The 14,585-nt window shown below is 43.0% G+C and overlaps 1 protein-coding gene across 1 annotated transcript in view; it reads right to left on the bottom strand.

Annotated features, from left to right (window-relative positions):
• The window catches only part of SV2C (synaptic vesicle glycoprotein 2C), a 148,493-nt gene that overhangs the window by 108,712 nt on the left and 25,196 nt on the right, over positions 1-14,585 (bottom strand). The window contains exon 2 of the mRNA XM_006775452.2: positions 3,369-4,049. Coding sequence (XP_006775515.1) covers positions 3,369-3,948 — 580 coding nt within the window. The 5' untranslated portion in view covers positions 3,949-4,049. The remainder of the gene's footprint in view (positions 1-3,368; positions 4,050-14,585) is intronic.

Raw genomic sequence — 14,585 nt, 5'->3', positions numbered from 1 at the left:
TGGCAGGTTCATCATAAATGAGATGGCTCCCAACCACTGGCTGCTTCAGCCCAAATGGGAAATAGCCCATTAGGCATTCCTCTTCAGATGTCCCCAAGGATCTCCAAGTGGAAAGCCTACAACTAAACCTTCCATCTTTCTCCTCCAACTAAAACCTCTACTCGCCATGACCTAGATCAGGGGTCCTCAAACTACGGCCCACGGGCCACATGCAATACAAATATTGTATTTGTTCCCGTTTTTTTTTTTTTTTTACTTCAAAATAAGATATGTGCAGTGTGCATAGGAATTTGTTCATAGTTTGTTGTTTTTAAACTATAGTCCGGCCCTCCAACAGTCTGAGAGCCAGTGAACTGGCCCCCCGTTTAAAAAGTTTGAGGACCCCTGACCTAGATTAATGAATTGCCTTCCTTTCATTGACCACTCACCTCCTCCCCTTTCCAAACTCACTGGTGGCCTAATCCTTACTGCCTGTGCCCCTGGACAGCTCTCTAACCCACGCCTTCTCTCCGCGGCCTTAGTCAGGCCCTTCTCCTGCAAGGGCCCCCCGCGTGAAGTTTCCTTAGAGACACTTTTTTTTTACAGCTATGGACACTAGTAATCCACAGAGATTTATGATTTCTTCATACTAACTTCCTTAGATACAGAAACCTTGTCTTTTTTTTTGTCCTATTTTCCTCTGTGGTAACCCCGGGATTTGCACATAATAAATATTCAATAAACAGACTTTAGCAATAAAGAATGGATTATCTGAAAATGACTGCATTCATTCCCCCAAAGAGCAGCTCATTAGACAATTAAATATTTCTTCTTTTCCCAGCACAATTAACAATCTTATAGATGCAAACACATATACAAGCATATACGATCTGCCTTTAGCTATCTTTACTATAAGTTAATCTTCCAGCAAACACAAAGAGATCCATCTCCCAAATAAGGAAAGCATAAATTGGTTCTTATTCTTTGTTCCTGGCCGGCCTTGAGGAAAATGACACAATGCTTAGTAACAAATGAGAAATTATTTTGCAAACCCATGTCCTCAAAATGCCACCAATTGTGGGTCATGCATCTTTCCTTCCTGCATTTTGATCCCATGGCTATGATTTAGTGTGATAATTATATTACAAAGCTATTATTCGATGAAATGAAAATGACAAAATAATTTAAATGACTGTCAAAAAAGGACTTGGTTAGTATGCAATTATAAGTGAAATTACAATGGCAAAATAACTGAAGTGCAGGTCTGGAAGGCACAGCTATGAAACCATTAAGATGCTTCTTTGTGGACTCACAACATTGAGTGAAACTCGACACTCCTGGGGACCAATTTGTAATTCCCGAAAGCTGGCAACATGCATGGAGAAATCAAAAGGTCTGCGCTCCAGTTGTTCCACAGCATTATCTACACTTCTGAATGCCGCCTGGGGGGGTGACCTCCTCAGGGATGGTAGGCTAGAGGACAGTCAAATAAGAACCATGTGCCATACTGTGCTTCCATCCGGCACCGTGAAGATAAAGCCTCAAAGGCAAGCTCAGCTTAGATTTTCCTGAAATGTTTCCAATATAAAAGGTGGGATCATAACAAGAAAATATTGTGTATTCTAAACTTACGCCTGCAATTATTAAATATATGTGTGGATGTATTCCTAAGGATCTATCTTAAAACATTCTGCTGATATATTCCTTTAACAAAATCTTGATAATTATGTCGATGCCCAGGCTTACAGTGGGTAAGTGATAGATTTGAAACAGATATGCTGGAGTATCAATTTAACAAATGACTAAGGATCCTCCTTTGAACCATGTTGTGCATTTTGATGGTTGAACATCCAAATGTGTCTACTACTGGCAAAAATTATGCAAAATATGCCCCCCTCTCCCACCTTCCACCTCACAGTCCACTTTCATGGTCCCATCTCTTTCAAAGAAGCCAATGCTAGAAATTAACAAGCGTGAAAGGAGTAAGGTATAAATCCTTTCATTCATGACTATCCCTCTTGTGTTGTCACAGAGCAGGTTAGGAAACGGTCTTTAATTGTTTTTCACACAGAAAATTTCTCAGCATCCATGATTATAACATTACTTCATAGAGTGGCAAGGTTTCCACAAAAGGAGTTGTATATTTTTGTTTTTCAAACTTTAGTTGAAAAAGTCCCTTGGAAATAGAGACAATAGGTATTCTTACTCTCTTGCACAGACTCTGAAACTCGTAAAGATTTAATACGCGCATAAGCATGTTCCCTGTGGCATGGTTAGCAAAATGTACAAGTGTTTGAAATAGACCCTTCAGTTGTTGAGGATATTCCACTGTGTACACATTTCTCTACCTTCTTACATTCACTGCCCAATGGAAATAAGTGAAAGTATTAACCACAGCTTTTAACAATATGAACCTTGAGTCCCTGGTAACTGCATAATAAAATTCAAATCTGCTATCTAGGTGTTTTTTTTTATAGGAAGGTCATATTATTTTTAACACATATCACTGAAATACTAATACGATTTTAAGTAGATTTTTAAATCCTATGAGAAAAATGAAGTTTTTCCAGTTTAGGCACAAGGGTATGAACTTTGAAAAAGATAGAAAAAGTAATGTAGAGAAAAATCTATGAATAAGACTAGTAGAAAAAATGAACACGAAAACATACACATAAATTACAGAAAAAATAAAAATTAGTAGGGTCCTGAAGTATTTTAACCAAACTATTTGGAATCTGAAATCACATTTGTCAGAATTTCGTATAATTAACCTTTGTATTTAGGAAAATGTCAAGTAAGTTTCATATAACAGCTTACCTTTGGAAGTTGATAAAGGATAAACCAATATTACATTTATAATAGTATAAGTTAAAATAGTGTAACTTACTTTGAAATGCATGAAAATATAAGTTGGGTTAATGGATGGGCAGATAGGTGATAAAGAAAATATAGTAGCCCTAGCTGGTTTGGCTCAGTGGATAGAGTGTCGGCCTGTGGCCTGAAGGGTCCCAGGTTCGATTCCGGTCAAGGGCACATGCCCTGGTTGCAGGCTCGATCCCCAGTGGGGGGCGTGCAGAAGGCAACCAATGGGTGATACTCTTCACTGATGTTTCTATCTTTTTCTCCCTCTGTCTTCCTCTTGGAAATCAATAAAAATATATTTAAAAAAGAAAATATAGTAGATGTTAACAATAGAATTTAAGTGGTGGATATATATATGGGCATCATTGACAATTCTTTTGATTTCTTTGTATGTTTAAAATATTTCATAATAAAGTGTTGGGGGGGAAAATACAGTGCTCTAGACAAATTGTATTCATTCTATTTGTTAACTATGATCAACAGATAAACCCCTTTTAAAACTTGTCCCTCTGACCTGAAGCACTCACCTAGCCACCCGGATCCGGAATTTGGTATGCACAAGTCCGTCTCAGCGCTGGGCAACACAAAGCCAACAACAAACACCTCCACACCGTCCGCCATGAGGGCCAGGCCCAGGACAAAGAAAAGGGTCCATTGAAAACGGCCATGACCACACTCTTGGATGATCAGCTCATATTGCTGAGCTAGTTCTTCCTCATCGGCTTTCCTCTCTGATTCCAGCTCCTGTCGGTCCTTGTACTCATCACCCTTGGGCTGCCCCATTGACACGATGCTGTCTTTCCCTTGGTTCGTACTGGGAATGCCCTGATACTCCCCTTCGTAGATCTCATCATCTTCATCGTGACCCTCCGTAGCTTCACTGGAGCCTTCATCGTCATTGGCCTCCCCACCGTAGGTTTCTCCAGGTGGGTAATAGTCATCGTCTTCTTCTTCGTCCTGGAACCGATTGTAGGACCTCTGGGTGTATTCATCCTGGGCCCGGTCCACTGCTTGATTCACCTTCTTTACTGTTTGTTTCTTCACCACTTTGGCAATGTCCTTGGCACCCTTCACCAGTGAAGTCCTATCCTTGTAAGAGTCTTCCATCGTGTCTCAACTGATAGCCAATGAGAAGGTGGGAATTTTTTATAGACTTTGGTCAGTGGCTCAGCCCCGACAGCATCATCCACTTCAGGTTCAAAACAGAACTGCAAAAAAAGAAAAACCACAGGAGATATTTATTATTCCTTTCTACGTCTTTTTCACCATCTATTTCTTGCTGTCTTTTCACTGCCCTGTCAGGCTAAAACACATTCTTTGCCTTTCCTTTCTTTGATATCACTGTACACATGCACAGTGGATGCTGGTTCTCTGCACTTGGAGCATTTAGGGTCTTTATTATTATTGTTGTTTTAAGGAACTCTGACCACGAGGTAACTTTGCATAGAATGCAAATAGGACATCTGTCACATTTAAATATATATCCAGCACCCAGTCGGTATGGCTCAGCTATTGTGCATCAACCCAGGAACCAAGAGGTCACTGGTTTGGTTCCCAGTCAGGGCACATGCCCAGGTTGTTGGCTCGATCTCCAGTGGGGGGCATGCAGGAGGCAGCTGATCGATGATGTTCCTCTCTTATTGATGTTTCTATCTCTCTATTTCTCCCCCTTCCTCTCTCTCTCAAAATCAATAAAACATTTTTAAAAATTGTATATGACACATATTGAAAATAATACAAAGGTATATCCTGATTGAGAAAAATAATATTGCTCACACACATCTATACACACTACAAAAGCAAAACCAGAATATGAGAACAATCCTATCTGACCTTAATTCCTCACATAAACACACACACACACACACACACACACACACACACACACATAGCAGGCAAGCAGCCCTATATACAGTGCTATTAAGTCGTATATATATATTTGTAAAAAGTATTTTCCCTCTACTTTCATTGCGTTTCCTTCCTATAAACATATCAGAGATTCACAGGGCACCCTAAACGGACAATGAGCATTTTCCCCTAGCATAGCAGCCATGTCCTTAGGAAACGGGCAGAGTTCATCAAGTGATTTTGCAGACGCCTTTGGTAATCAATGAGTCGGAACATCCGCTTGTTTAGTGGGAGGCCTGCCCTTTCAGAAACCACCCCGAGACGCCGGGGCAGGTAAGCCACAGGCAATGTCCCTGCACATCCCCACCCGGTAAGTACTCTGTCTCTACTTTCTTCATCTCTGGACACCCTGGCCCCACTCCCACACTCACATCCTCCCTCTCATCTTGTCCTGCTGCCACTCCAGTTACCTGCTGTCTAGGATACCAGGGTCGGTGGTCTGCCCTGCCCATCACTTGGTTTTCTTTCTCAATGACAGCCTCCTAGGTCTTGGCTCATTACAATTCTTTTTTAACAATGTGGCTTGTTTTTTATTTTTATTTAATCCTCACCCAAGGATATTTTCCATTGATTTTTAGAGCAAGTGGAAGAGAGAGGGAAAGACAGAGAGAAATATCAATGTGTTTCTCACATTGATTGGTTTCCTCCTGCACGAGCCCCGACCAGGGCCAGGACTGAGGAGAAGCCAGCAACCACGGTACGCGCCCTTGACTGTAATCAAACCCGGGACCCTTCAATCCCCAGGCTGATGCTCTATCCGCTGAGCCAAACCGGCTAGGGCTTGGCTCATTACATTTGAATTGACCTCATGGTAACCAATCTTTCACTTGTCCACTGAGCTATCTCCTTTGGTGGCCCAAGTGAGCCAATGTCAGGCCCACCCTTGTCCATAGATGATATAAAGGTGAAAATGTTATTCTCTTCCATTTTTTTGTTGTTGTTGCTGACAATCTTCACCCAAGGATATTTTTCCCATTGATATTTAGACAGAGTGGGGGAGGTGGGAGGGGGTGAAAGACAGAGAGAAACAGATGTGAGAGACACATTGATTGGTTGCCTCCTGCAGATGCCCCTGCACCAAGGTTTGTACCCTTGACCGGAATCGAACTTGAGACCACTCAGTCAGAGGGCAACACTGAGCCAAACCAGTTAGGGCCGCCCCATCATTAACCCCCAAGCTCTGTGCTGTGGCAGCATTCCAAACATCGATTTATATAATGGCCATTTCTACTACTTCTTTTGTATAAAATACTTGGTAAGTGGCTATTACAAACATACATTTAAACTGCTCACTCAGACATCACTAACAAACCCAACAATAAAGACAAAAAGATGTTTGTTTATAAATGGACTGCGCTTCATTACTGCCGAATCCCTACACATGCTCTGTAACAGGCAAGACAGAGGCGTGGCTCTGCACAGACCTGTGTTTTGGAAGACAACAGAATGAAATTAAAGTAAACATGTGATTACAAGGCTTTCTGCCCAGTGTCTTAAAGGATTTTTCTTTGTTCTCTTCTTTCTCTTTGGAGAGCTGAGAGGCAGAGGAAGGGAGAGATGCGAAGACTGCGAGGAGAGTCAGAAAAAAAGGAAAGGCAGTGATAAGAGGGTGAGGATGGGGAGCTCAGGAACTCAAGGAGGCAGGAGGCAAGAAAAAGAGAAGGGAGAACGATGAGGAACAATGCTGGAGAAGGAGAGACATTTCCTACTTTAAAAATTGGAAGCAAAATTAAAACATTTCACACAATAAATGAAGCCAACGGCTGTACTGCCCATAAACGGACAATCATGTCAGACGCTGCATAGCAGCAGCTTCCTGTGCACAGAGCACCATGGACACTGCGGAGCGCAATCCGAAGCCTGGCCAGTGTGAGAGCAGGGCCGGAGCAGCCTTAAGGCGCCCCACCGCCACCCTACCCCCACCCCCATGGCAGTGCCTGCTAGGAAAGCTTCTTCTAATCAATAGCAAATAAACTCACTGCATTGGCTTTCCTGCTTTTGCTCTGTCACAAATATTCTAACCTCATGCTTAAAGGGGTTCTCACCCCTTCCCCCGAATGGCCCCTGTCATGGGGCCACCTCTAGACAGAAAGTAGGCATGGTGTCTCCAATGGCATAATTATGACGGAAAATTAGATAGTTCTAACCCCTAACTGATCTAATCATGTGAGCAATGAAAAAAGAAAAAGAAAAATTATGCTTCAACTTTTCAGTTTTGAAAAATACTTCTTGTGAAAGTCTTGATCTGGCCCCAAACAGGGAATGTGTGTATAAGCTGTTTCTGTGATTCGAGGTTCCTCATGCCCCAAACACAGGCTCTGTCAGGGGTGGGTAGGGAACAGCCTGCCCACAGGCCACAGAAGGCCCACGAAATGATTTGGCCTGGCCCTGCCAAGGCATTAGGGGTGAGTTAATTAAGTGTCTGACCAAATATAGCAGGTTAAATTTTAAATTGATAATTTTGTGTGGCCCAGAAGCTATTCTATAATAATAAAAGCGTAATACACAAATCGACCAAACAGCCTGTCGGGACAACCTTCCAGAGGAAGTCGGGGCTGCAGCCATGTGATTGAGGCATCCACCTCGGCTGCAGCCCTGGGATGGAGGCAGGGAGGGATGGATATTCAAATGCTCCTTGGCAGGAAAAGGTTTCCCACCCCTGCCTGCTGATTCTCAGATCTTGATGGAAGAGACTGGGTCTTGTAGTTTGTAGTCTCATTAAAGCAAAGAAGAGTTTTCCATACTTCTGTATAAATAAGGGCAGGTATGAATACTTATTTAAAAAGGTCTGTGTAAAATCAAATGTTTGTAGATGTTGCCATTGGAGAAAACTGGGTGAAAGATATAGGGGATCTCTGTGTATTATTTGTTACAACTGCATGTGAATCTACAATGATACCCAAATAAAATGTCAAACAAGAAAATAAGTTTGCACCAGCTTTACTAAGCAATCTCGGAAAATGTGCAAGCTGCTTCACTAGTGGGCAGACAAGTTCAGGGGAGGAGTTGTATTTTATGATTATGTCTCTCTCTGGTAAATGGAAAAATGAAAAAAATGCTGGGCTCATCCCAGAGATCAATAGGAACATGGCAGATGGTTATCTGAGTTGAAATTTCTGGCAAATGAGAGAAAAATGGTGTTTTCTCATTGTAAGTTCCATTTGATTATTAGCGAAACTGAACATCTCTTTCCTTGTAAAATCTTTTATCTTTTGCCCGTTTTTGTATTGAGGTTTATAGTTGGTTTAACGCTGGCCTCCAGAAAGATACATCTATGTCTCCTAACCTCCAGAACCTATGAACGTGACCTTATTTTGAAAGAGGTGTAATTAAGTTGAAGACCTCAAGATGAGGTCATTCTGGATTATCTGGGTAGACCCTAAATCCAATGGCAAGTGTCTTTATAAAAGAGAGGAGAGAGAAGACACAGACACAGAAGGGTAGGCCATATGAAGATGGAGGCAAAAATATTAGACTTATCCTACATAATAAAAGCCTAGGTGGCGTCACGCCCTTGCGTGACGGCGTCACAAGACGGCTGCCACTAGACGGCTGCCACAAGATGGCCACATGCACAGCAGAGGCGGGATCCGGTGGCCGCTCCACACAGTGAGGCCTGAGGGTCACAGAGCTCTGCACAGCATGGAGGAGGCCGGTCCCGGCATCTCCTCCACCTCACGCGGAGGAGGCGGGTCATGGCAGGGGAGGGCAGTTGAGGGCCATCAGGCGAGTAGGGGAGGGCAGTGGGGGCCATCAGGTTGGCAGGGGAGGGTAGTTGGGGGCCATCAGGCAGGCAGGGGAGGGTGGTTGGGGGCCATCAGGCCTGCAGGGGAGCATTTAAGGGGCGATCAGGCAGGCAGGCAGGCAGGCGAGCAGTTAGGAGCTAGCGTTCCAGATTGTGAGAGTGATGTCCGACCGCCAGTTTAGGCCTGATCCCCCCGAGGGGTCCCAGATTGGACAGGGTGCAGGCTGGGCTGAGGGACACCGCCCCCTCCCCACACACACACACAATTTCATGCACCGGGCCTCTAGTATAGTGATAAGCCAAGGAGTACCTAGGGCCACCAGGAACTGGAAGAGGCAAGGAAGGAGAACCCTCTGTGGAGTGAGTACAGCCCTACAGCATCTTGAACTGTGAGAGGAAAAATGCCTGTGTTTTAAGTCCCCGAATGTGGTAATTTGTTAAGCAAACTCAGGAACCTAATACAAGGTCTTTTTCTTACTGAATTTTAAGAGCTCTTTGTATAGTAAGGATCTAAACTCTTTTGTCATACATGCTGTAAATACTTTTCTCAGACGGACTTGTCTATGGGGTTTTGCTACGTAAAGCTATTAAACTATTATTATAGAGTTTATTATAGGTTCTTCTTTCATGCTTCCCACCCTAATCATTTATTAAGACCCTCCTGAACTTCTAAAATTTCCAGCTAAACTAATTCATTTTAGTTTCATTGTTTAATGCTTAGTTCTGGAATTTATTTTGCTATACTGTGTGAAAGGGGGAATTTAAAAAATGAGTAATCGAATATCTCAGAAACACTCATTAAAATGCCCCTTTTATGAAGAGAAAAAATTCCTATATGCATTAGTACCTCCTCAGTTTTGAATTCTGTCTGATATGTTTATCTACTCTTGCCTTCCTACCATTTAGCTTTAATTTTTATCACTTTGTTATAAGTTTAGTATCTATTAGTGCCTGTAGACCTCATGACTCATCCTTTGCAAATATTTATTTTTGTCCATTTTCTCTTCCAAATGAACTATTCATTAGAATTTTAATTAAATTATACTAAAAATTTTATATTAAAATTTTCGTTTGAATTTTAATGAGAATTGTACTGTTGGCTATTTTAAGGGAACTGGTAAAAGTCTTACAATAGTCATCTCATCCAAAACTGTATCTTTCTACCTATTCAAGTCTTTTATGTGACTCTGTTAATATGTTTTCTTCTTATTATGCCATTTAATAAATAAGATGCACAAATACATATAAAAACATATACATATTTGTTAATTCTTTATTTATTTGTGTATTTGTTTACTGGTTTCTCAGAACCATGTCATATATTTTTGCCACAAACTTTAGTTTCTGTTGTATCCATTCAGTGGGCCAGGAAGTGTGCTGTGGGGAACAAGGGCAGAGAATTCTGATGGTGGAACAGATCAGATGAGCTGCAAGTGTTGGACTAACTTGCTAGAGGACAATTCAGAAAGGGAAAGTTCTGAGTCAGGTAGACAGTGCTAGCCCAAATTCCTTTCTAGACCCTTCTATTGACCTCGGCCCTTCTCTGGGAAAGTGTTAAAACAGTGTGGCGATTGCAGGGGGAAGGATGGGTAGAGGTGGAAGAGGATATATGGGGGATAAATGGTGATGGGAAAAATAAAATAAAGGGGGAAGTAAATTTTTAAAAAGAAGCAGCAACTTTGCAGAAGAACTGGCAAGAGACTTGGGGTGTCTTCAGTGGAGCCCGAAGGAGTGCAGTGCTCTTGGATTCCAGTCGCTAAGGGGAAATCAGATGCCTGAGGAGCATCGAAGCAATCTGCATCATTAAGCATCGTCAGTAACAAAACTGCCCTTCACAATTCCTACTCTTAAGTAGCAGCAAAATACTCTCTTCTATGAAATGGCCAAGGGCATTCTGACAGATGACTTCCCTGGCATTGCAGGGGCTGGCCATCCACAAATGCGGTAAACACCCCCTGAGTGAATGTGGTCAGTCCTCTTCTTTCATGGCCCTGATGAAGCATGTGAGGGAAACTCAGAGAAACAAAGCCAGGAATTGAATTCCTCCCTGGAAGCTTATGGGTTAACACACATGCCCTCCAGAGCAGGAAGAGAAGGAGAAGGGTGACTTCCCTCAATAACTCTCATCTCCCCTGCAATTATAAAAGGACCCCCAGGAAGGCCTGGGGTGGGACCAGGGTTGGGTGGAGGGAGGAAAAGGGGAGAAAATGGAAGACATCTGTAATACTGTCAACAACAACAAAAGCCCCCCAAAAGATCCACTCACTCATTCATCAGGTATTTATTAAGCACCTATTATGTGCCAGGCACTCTTCAAGGAGCTGAAAAGAAGAGATTGAACAAATCATACAAAGTCCCTAAGTGTAGGGAGCTTCCTTTCTAGTGAGAGGCAGATAACAAAACAAATACATACATAGCTTCAAGTCGTGGTGAGTGCTGCAAATCAACATCAAGGGGTAAGAGGTAGGAGCAGCGCTGGCCCACAGGACCTCCAGTGATGACAGAGGTGTTCTATATCTCCTCGGTCCAATAAAAGCAGGACAAAGATTTACATTTCAATAACCACACCTGGCTGGTAGCTACCACACTGGACAGAGCAGGGACAGAGCGTGCAGAAGAAGCTGTTATTTAAGGGAAGTGATCAAGGCGGGAGCCTTTGAGTAGAAGCCTGATGAAGGCCAGGGCATAAGGCATGCTGTTTCCCAGGGACTCAGAGCTTTCCGGACACACAGAACAGCAAGAACAAAGGCCTCAGTGGAGAATGGCAAGGAGACCAGTGGCTGAGCAGAGTTGAGGAGGGATCACAAGGGAAGTGGCTGTGGACAGACCATAAAGGGCTTGAGGGCCACAGTAAGGGCCTTGGGTTTTCCTCTAGGTGAGAGGGGTTTGTAGTAAGGGATCTAGAAGAATGGAGCGTAATAAAGCCTTATTTACCTGAACATTGGAAATACCTCATCTTTAACTCTCATTAGCCCTGCTCCTTCAGATTACAATCATCTGATAATATGACAACTTCAGAATACAGGCAGCATTTGTGAAATACCTTTTAGGACAGGTTCGAAGACGGAGAAGGACAGCCGGGAAAAAAATTCCTCAGTACAGACCAAGTGATCAAGAGAAAAAGGTAGGTCTTATTTGCACCTGCCTTTTTAAATAAGATCTGTGACCCTTTATCCTTCTCCACATTCACTCTCTCTCTCATCAGAGCTATTTCAAAATGAGACTAGTTTCAGTTTCTCTGCTTGCCCATCTCTGGACACAGAGAGAAAAGAAATGGATCCAGGCAATTTATAAATGAGATAGTTATATCTTATTTATAAATTGATTTGTAAATCAATTTTAAAATGTATAAATTTAGACGTTGTATTTAGACGTTGGCTATGGAGCCAGTGAAATACTGGTGTCGGGCAGTTATTTAGACACAACGTTGAAACACAAAAGAGCTGTGAAATCCATATCCCACCTCAGGGGAGCACACACATGATTACTCCTAAGTTTATACAGAAACACCAGCACATCCCTTGAGCAAACAGATGTCCGAGACACATTAAAATGACCCGCACGATTAGACACAGACAGTGATCCTGTTCACACACCTGGGTTCTAATACTGCTTTTGCCACGCACTAGCTTTGTGACACGAGGCAAGATGTTTATGGACCTCAGTCCCCCGTGGCATTGCCGTAAAACAGAAAATAAAAGTGCTCTTGGGAGGGTTAAATAAAATAACATCAAAGGGCAAAGCGTGGTACCTGGTACCTAGCTTAGTAAGTGTTAGTTGACTTGAAATTATAGAAGAATGTCCTTTATAAATATAATCCATCGTCCAGCAGTGACAGGGCCAGCTCCCTTTCTGAAAGGAAAAATTTCTATTAAATATGGGCTGGCTGTGCTCTGCTGTAGCCAGGAGCACAGGCTGAGAGTCTCCAGGCAGCAGCCTCTCTTTCAGAACAGGCTCAGCCTGGGTGTTTACGGCTGTTGCCAGAGATACACTCCCTGAGGTTGAGCAGTAAGAAGAACACCAGGAAGCATGCCTATTTGTCCCCTTGCCTTTGCTGAGCAAGTCCGGCAATGTGATCAGCATGCTGGCAGAGTTTTTAATGCAATTCAAAGGCAGAGCCAGAGTTATCAAGTCTGCCTCGCCAATATTACATTGATAACAGCAAAACACTCTCCTGGACCTCAGTTAGTTAACTCCCTCGGATGTCAACAGGATGAGGGGACAGATCCCCACCCTCCCCCCAGGCTTGTACTGTATTTCCTTTAGTGTCTGAAAATGATGTGTGGTTTTTCTGCTTTGTGCATGCTTTCCCTAGAAAATAGTTCATTTTTGCAAGGTTCCTAGGGTGATGGCTACAAAAGCTGCCTTTGTTTACTTCATCAACTCCAAGCTCATGATAAATTCCCCAGAGCATGCTCCCCAAGGGCTGCTCTGCTCCTTGCTCCCATTGCTTGTGGCCTCTCAGAGGGCGGTACCAGAGACTCAGCACCTCCACCAGCATTCTGTGGCTGAATGCCGTGCAGCTTGGAGACCAAGGTGTTTAGTGGTACAGTCCCCGCAGCATGACCCACAAAGCAAGAGAACTGGAGTGTTCACTGACTCGGTGTTCCATGTTCTGCCCAGGGTTCCCTTGGAACCAGATGCTTCAGCGTGATCAAGGCAGCCACTGGAGAATGGGTGCTCTGGTCTCTACTCTGTTTCTTTTGTAACAAAGCCTTCTCCTTTACTGTCATTGGTGAAAAGAGCTGCTCACGAATTCATATACAACATGCAAATAAAGGGCTAAGGAGTTCTGGAAATACTCTACCCTTCCCTAGTCTGAGGAAATATTTAAAGTGAGGAATTTCAAGCTCAGTAATTGGGTTGATAAGTGAGATACTGGGGGACAGGAGGGACTTCTTGATTTCAATCCTCCCAAGTGAATAGCCTACCATTGTATGAGAACAGATCTGGGCCGAAAGCCATGGTCACAAGGGAAGTCAGAAGTCATCCATCCACTCCCAGATTGCCATTTCTTTAAAGAAAGAGACCTTGTTTTGGTTCATCTCATATTCTTGGTGCTCAAGGCAATGCCAGACACTCATTCACTCACTCATTCAACTAACAGCTACATTTCAGCTACTCAACAGTAGGGTCTAGTCTGATTCTAAGCATACATGAATTAAAAGCACGTCCTAGCCATCAAGGAATTTTCCACTTAATGTAACCTCCAGCTATCAAACAGATAAGTATCTTAAAATGTGAAAAGAGATATGTGCTGGCACTTGGTAGTATGATATTATGGGATAGAGTGGATTCTAAACTGTGTTTACCAGGCAAATGATAAACAAGTAAAGCATTTACTCACCAAGGACTAGCTTATTAAAGGTGATACAAGCAACTCAGCATGGGTTGAAATAATTATAAAAACCTTTCTGAGATCCAGAACAAAAGTAAAAACAAAAATAGACTCCCAATGCTTTCTCTGACTGTCACACCTCTGGGGCCAACATCAAACTCAACCTGAACCATACTTGTTAAAACTACAATGTTCAGTTTCTTCCATTAGCTTTCCGGTATCTTACCTCTCTGACATGTGATCCACTATTAAATAGCAGAGAGGAAAGTATGACAGAAATACATGATCAACCTCTGATTATCTACAACAGTGTTTACTAAAATGCATTCCAAAAGATATTAAAAAGTGTTCCTCAAAAAGAGTTTATAGACAAATAAGATGGGATATATCCAGCACTTTCTCATCACCTTACTGCCGATCACTTGGTCCCACAAACATCCCACCTGGTCCTGCCAACATCCTATCTGACCTGGATACTGCAATGGCCGCCTTGCTGCTCTTCCTGGTTCTACCCTTGCCCCTTAGAGGCTCTTATCCACACAGCAACCAGAGAAACCCTTCCCCAAGGTAGGGTAGAGAGTACTACTCCCATGCTAAGAAGCCCAATGGCTTCCTTCCCACTTCCTTCGTCCCTACATGGCCCAGCCCACCTCCTCTCTGGGCTCATCTTCCACCACCACACACCCCTCATCCACGTCAGCCTACACCAATGTGCCAAACACTCTTCTGCCTTAGGGCCTTTGCACTTGCTAT

The sequence above is a fragment of the Myotis davidii genome, unplaced genomic scaffold (genome assembly GCF_000327345.1).
Source record: "Myotis davidii unplaced genomic scaffold, ASM32734v1 scaffold44, whole genome shotgun sequence".
In the NCBI taxonomy this organism is placed as follows: Eukaryota; Metazoa; Chordata; class Mammalia; order Chiroptera; family Vespertilionidae; genus Myotis; species Myotis davidii.
The sequence above is the reverse complement of the archived record's forward strand: the minus strand, read 5'-3'. Positions and strand labels throughout refer to the sequence as shown.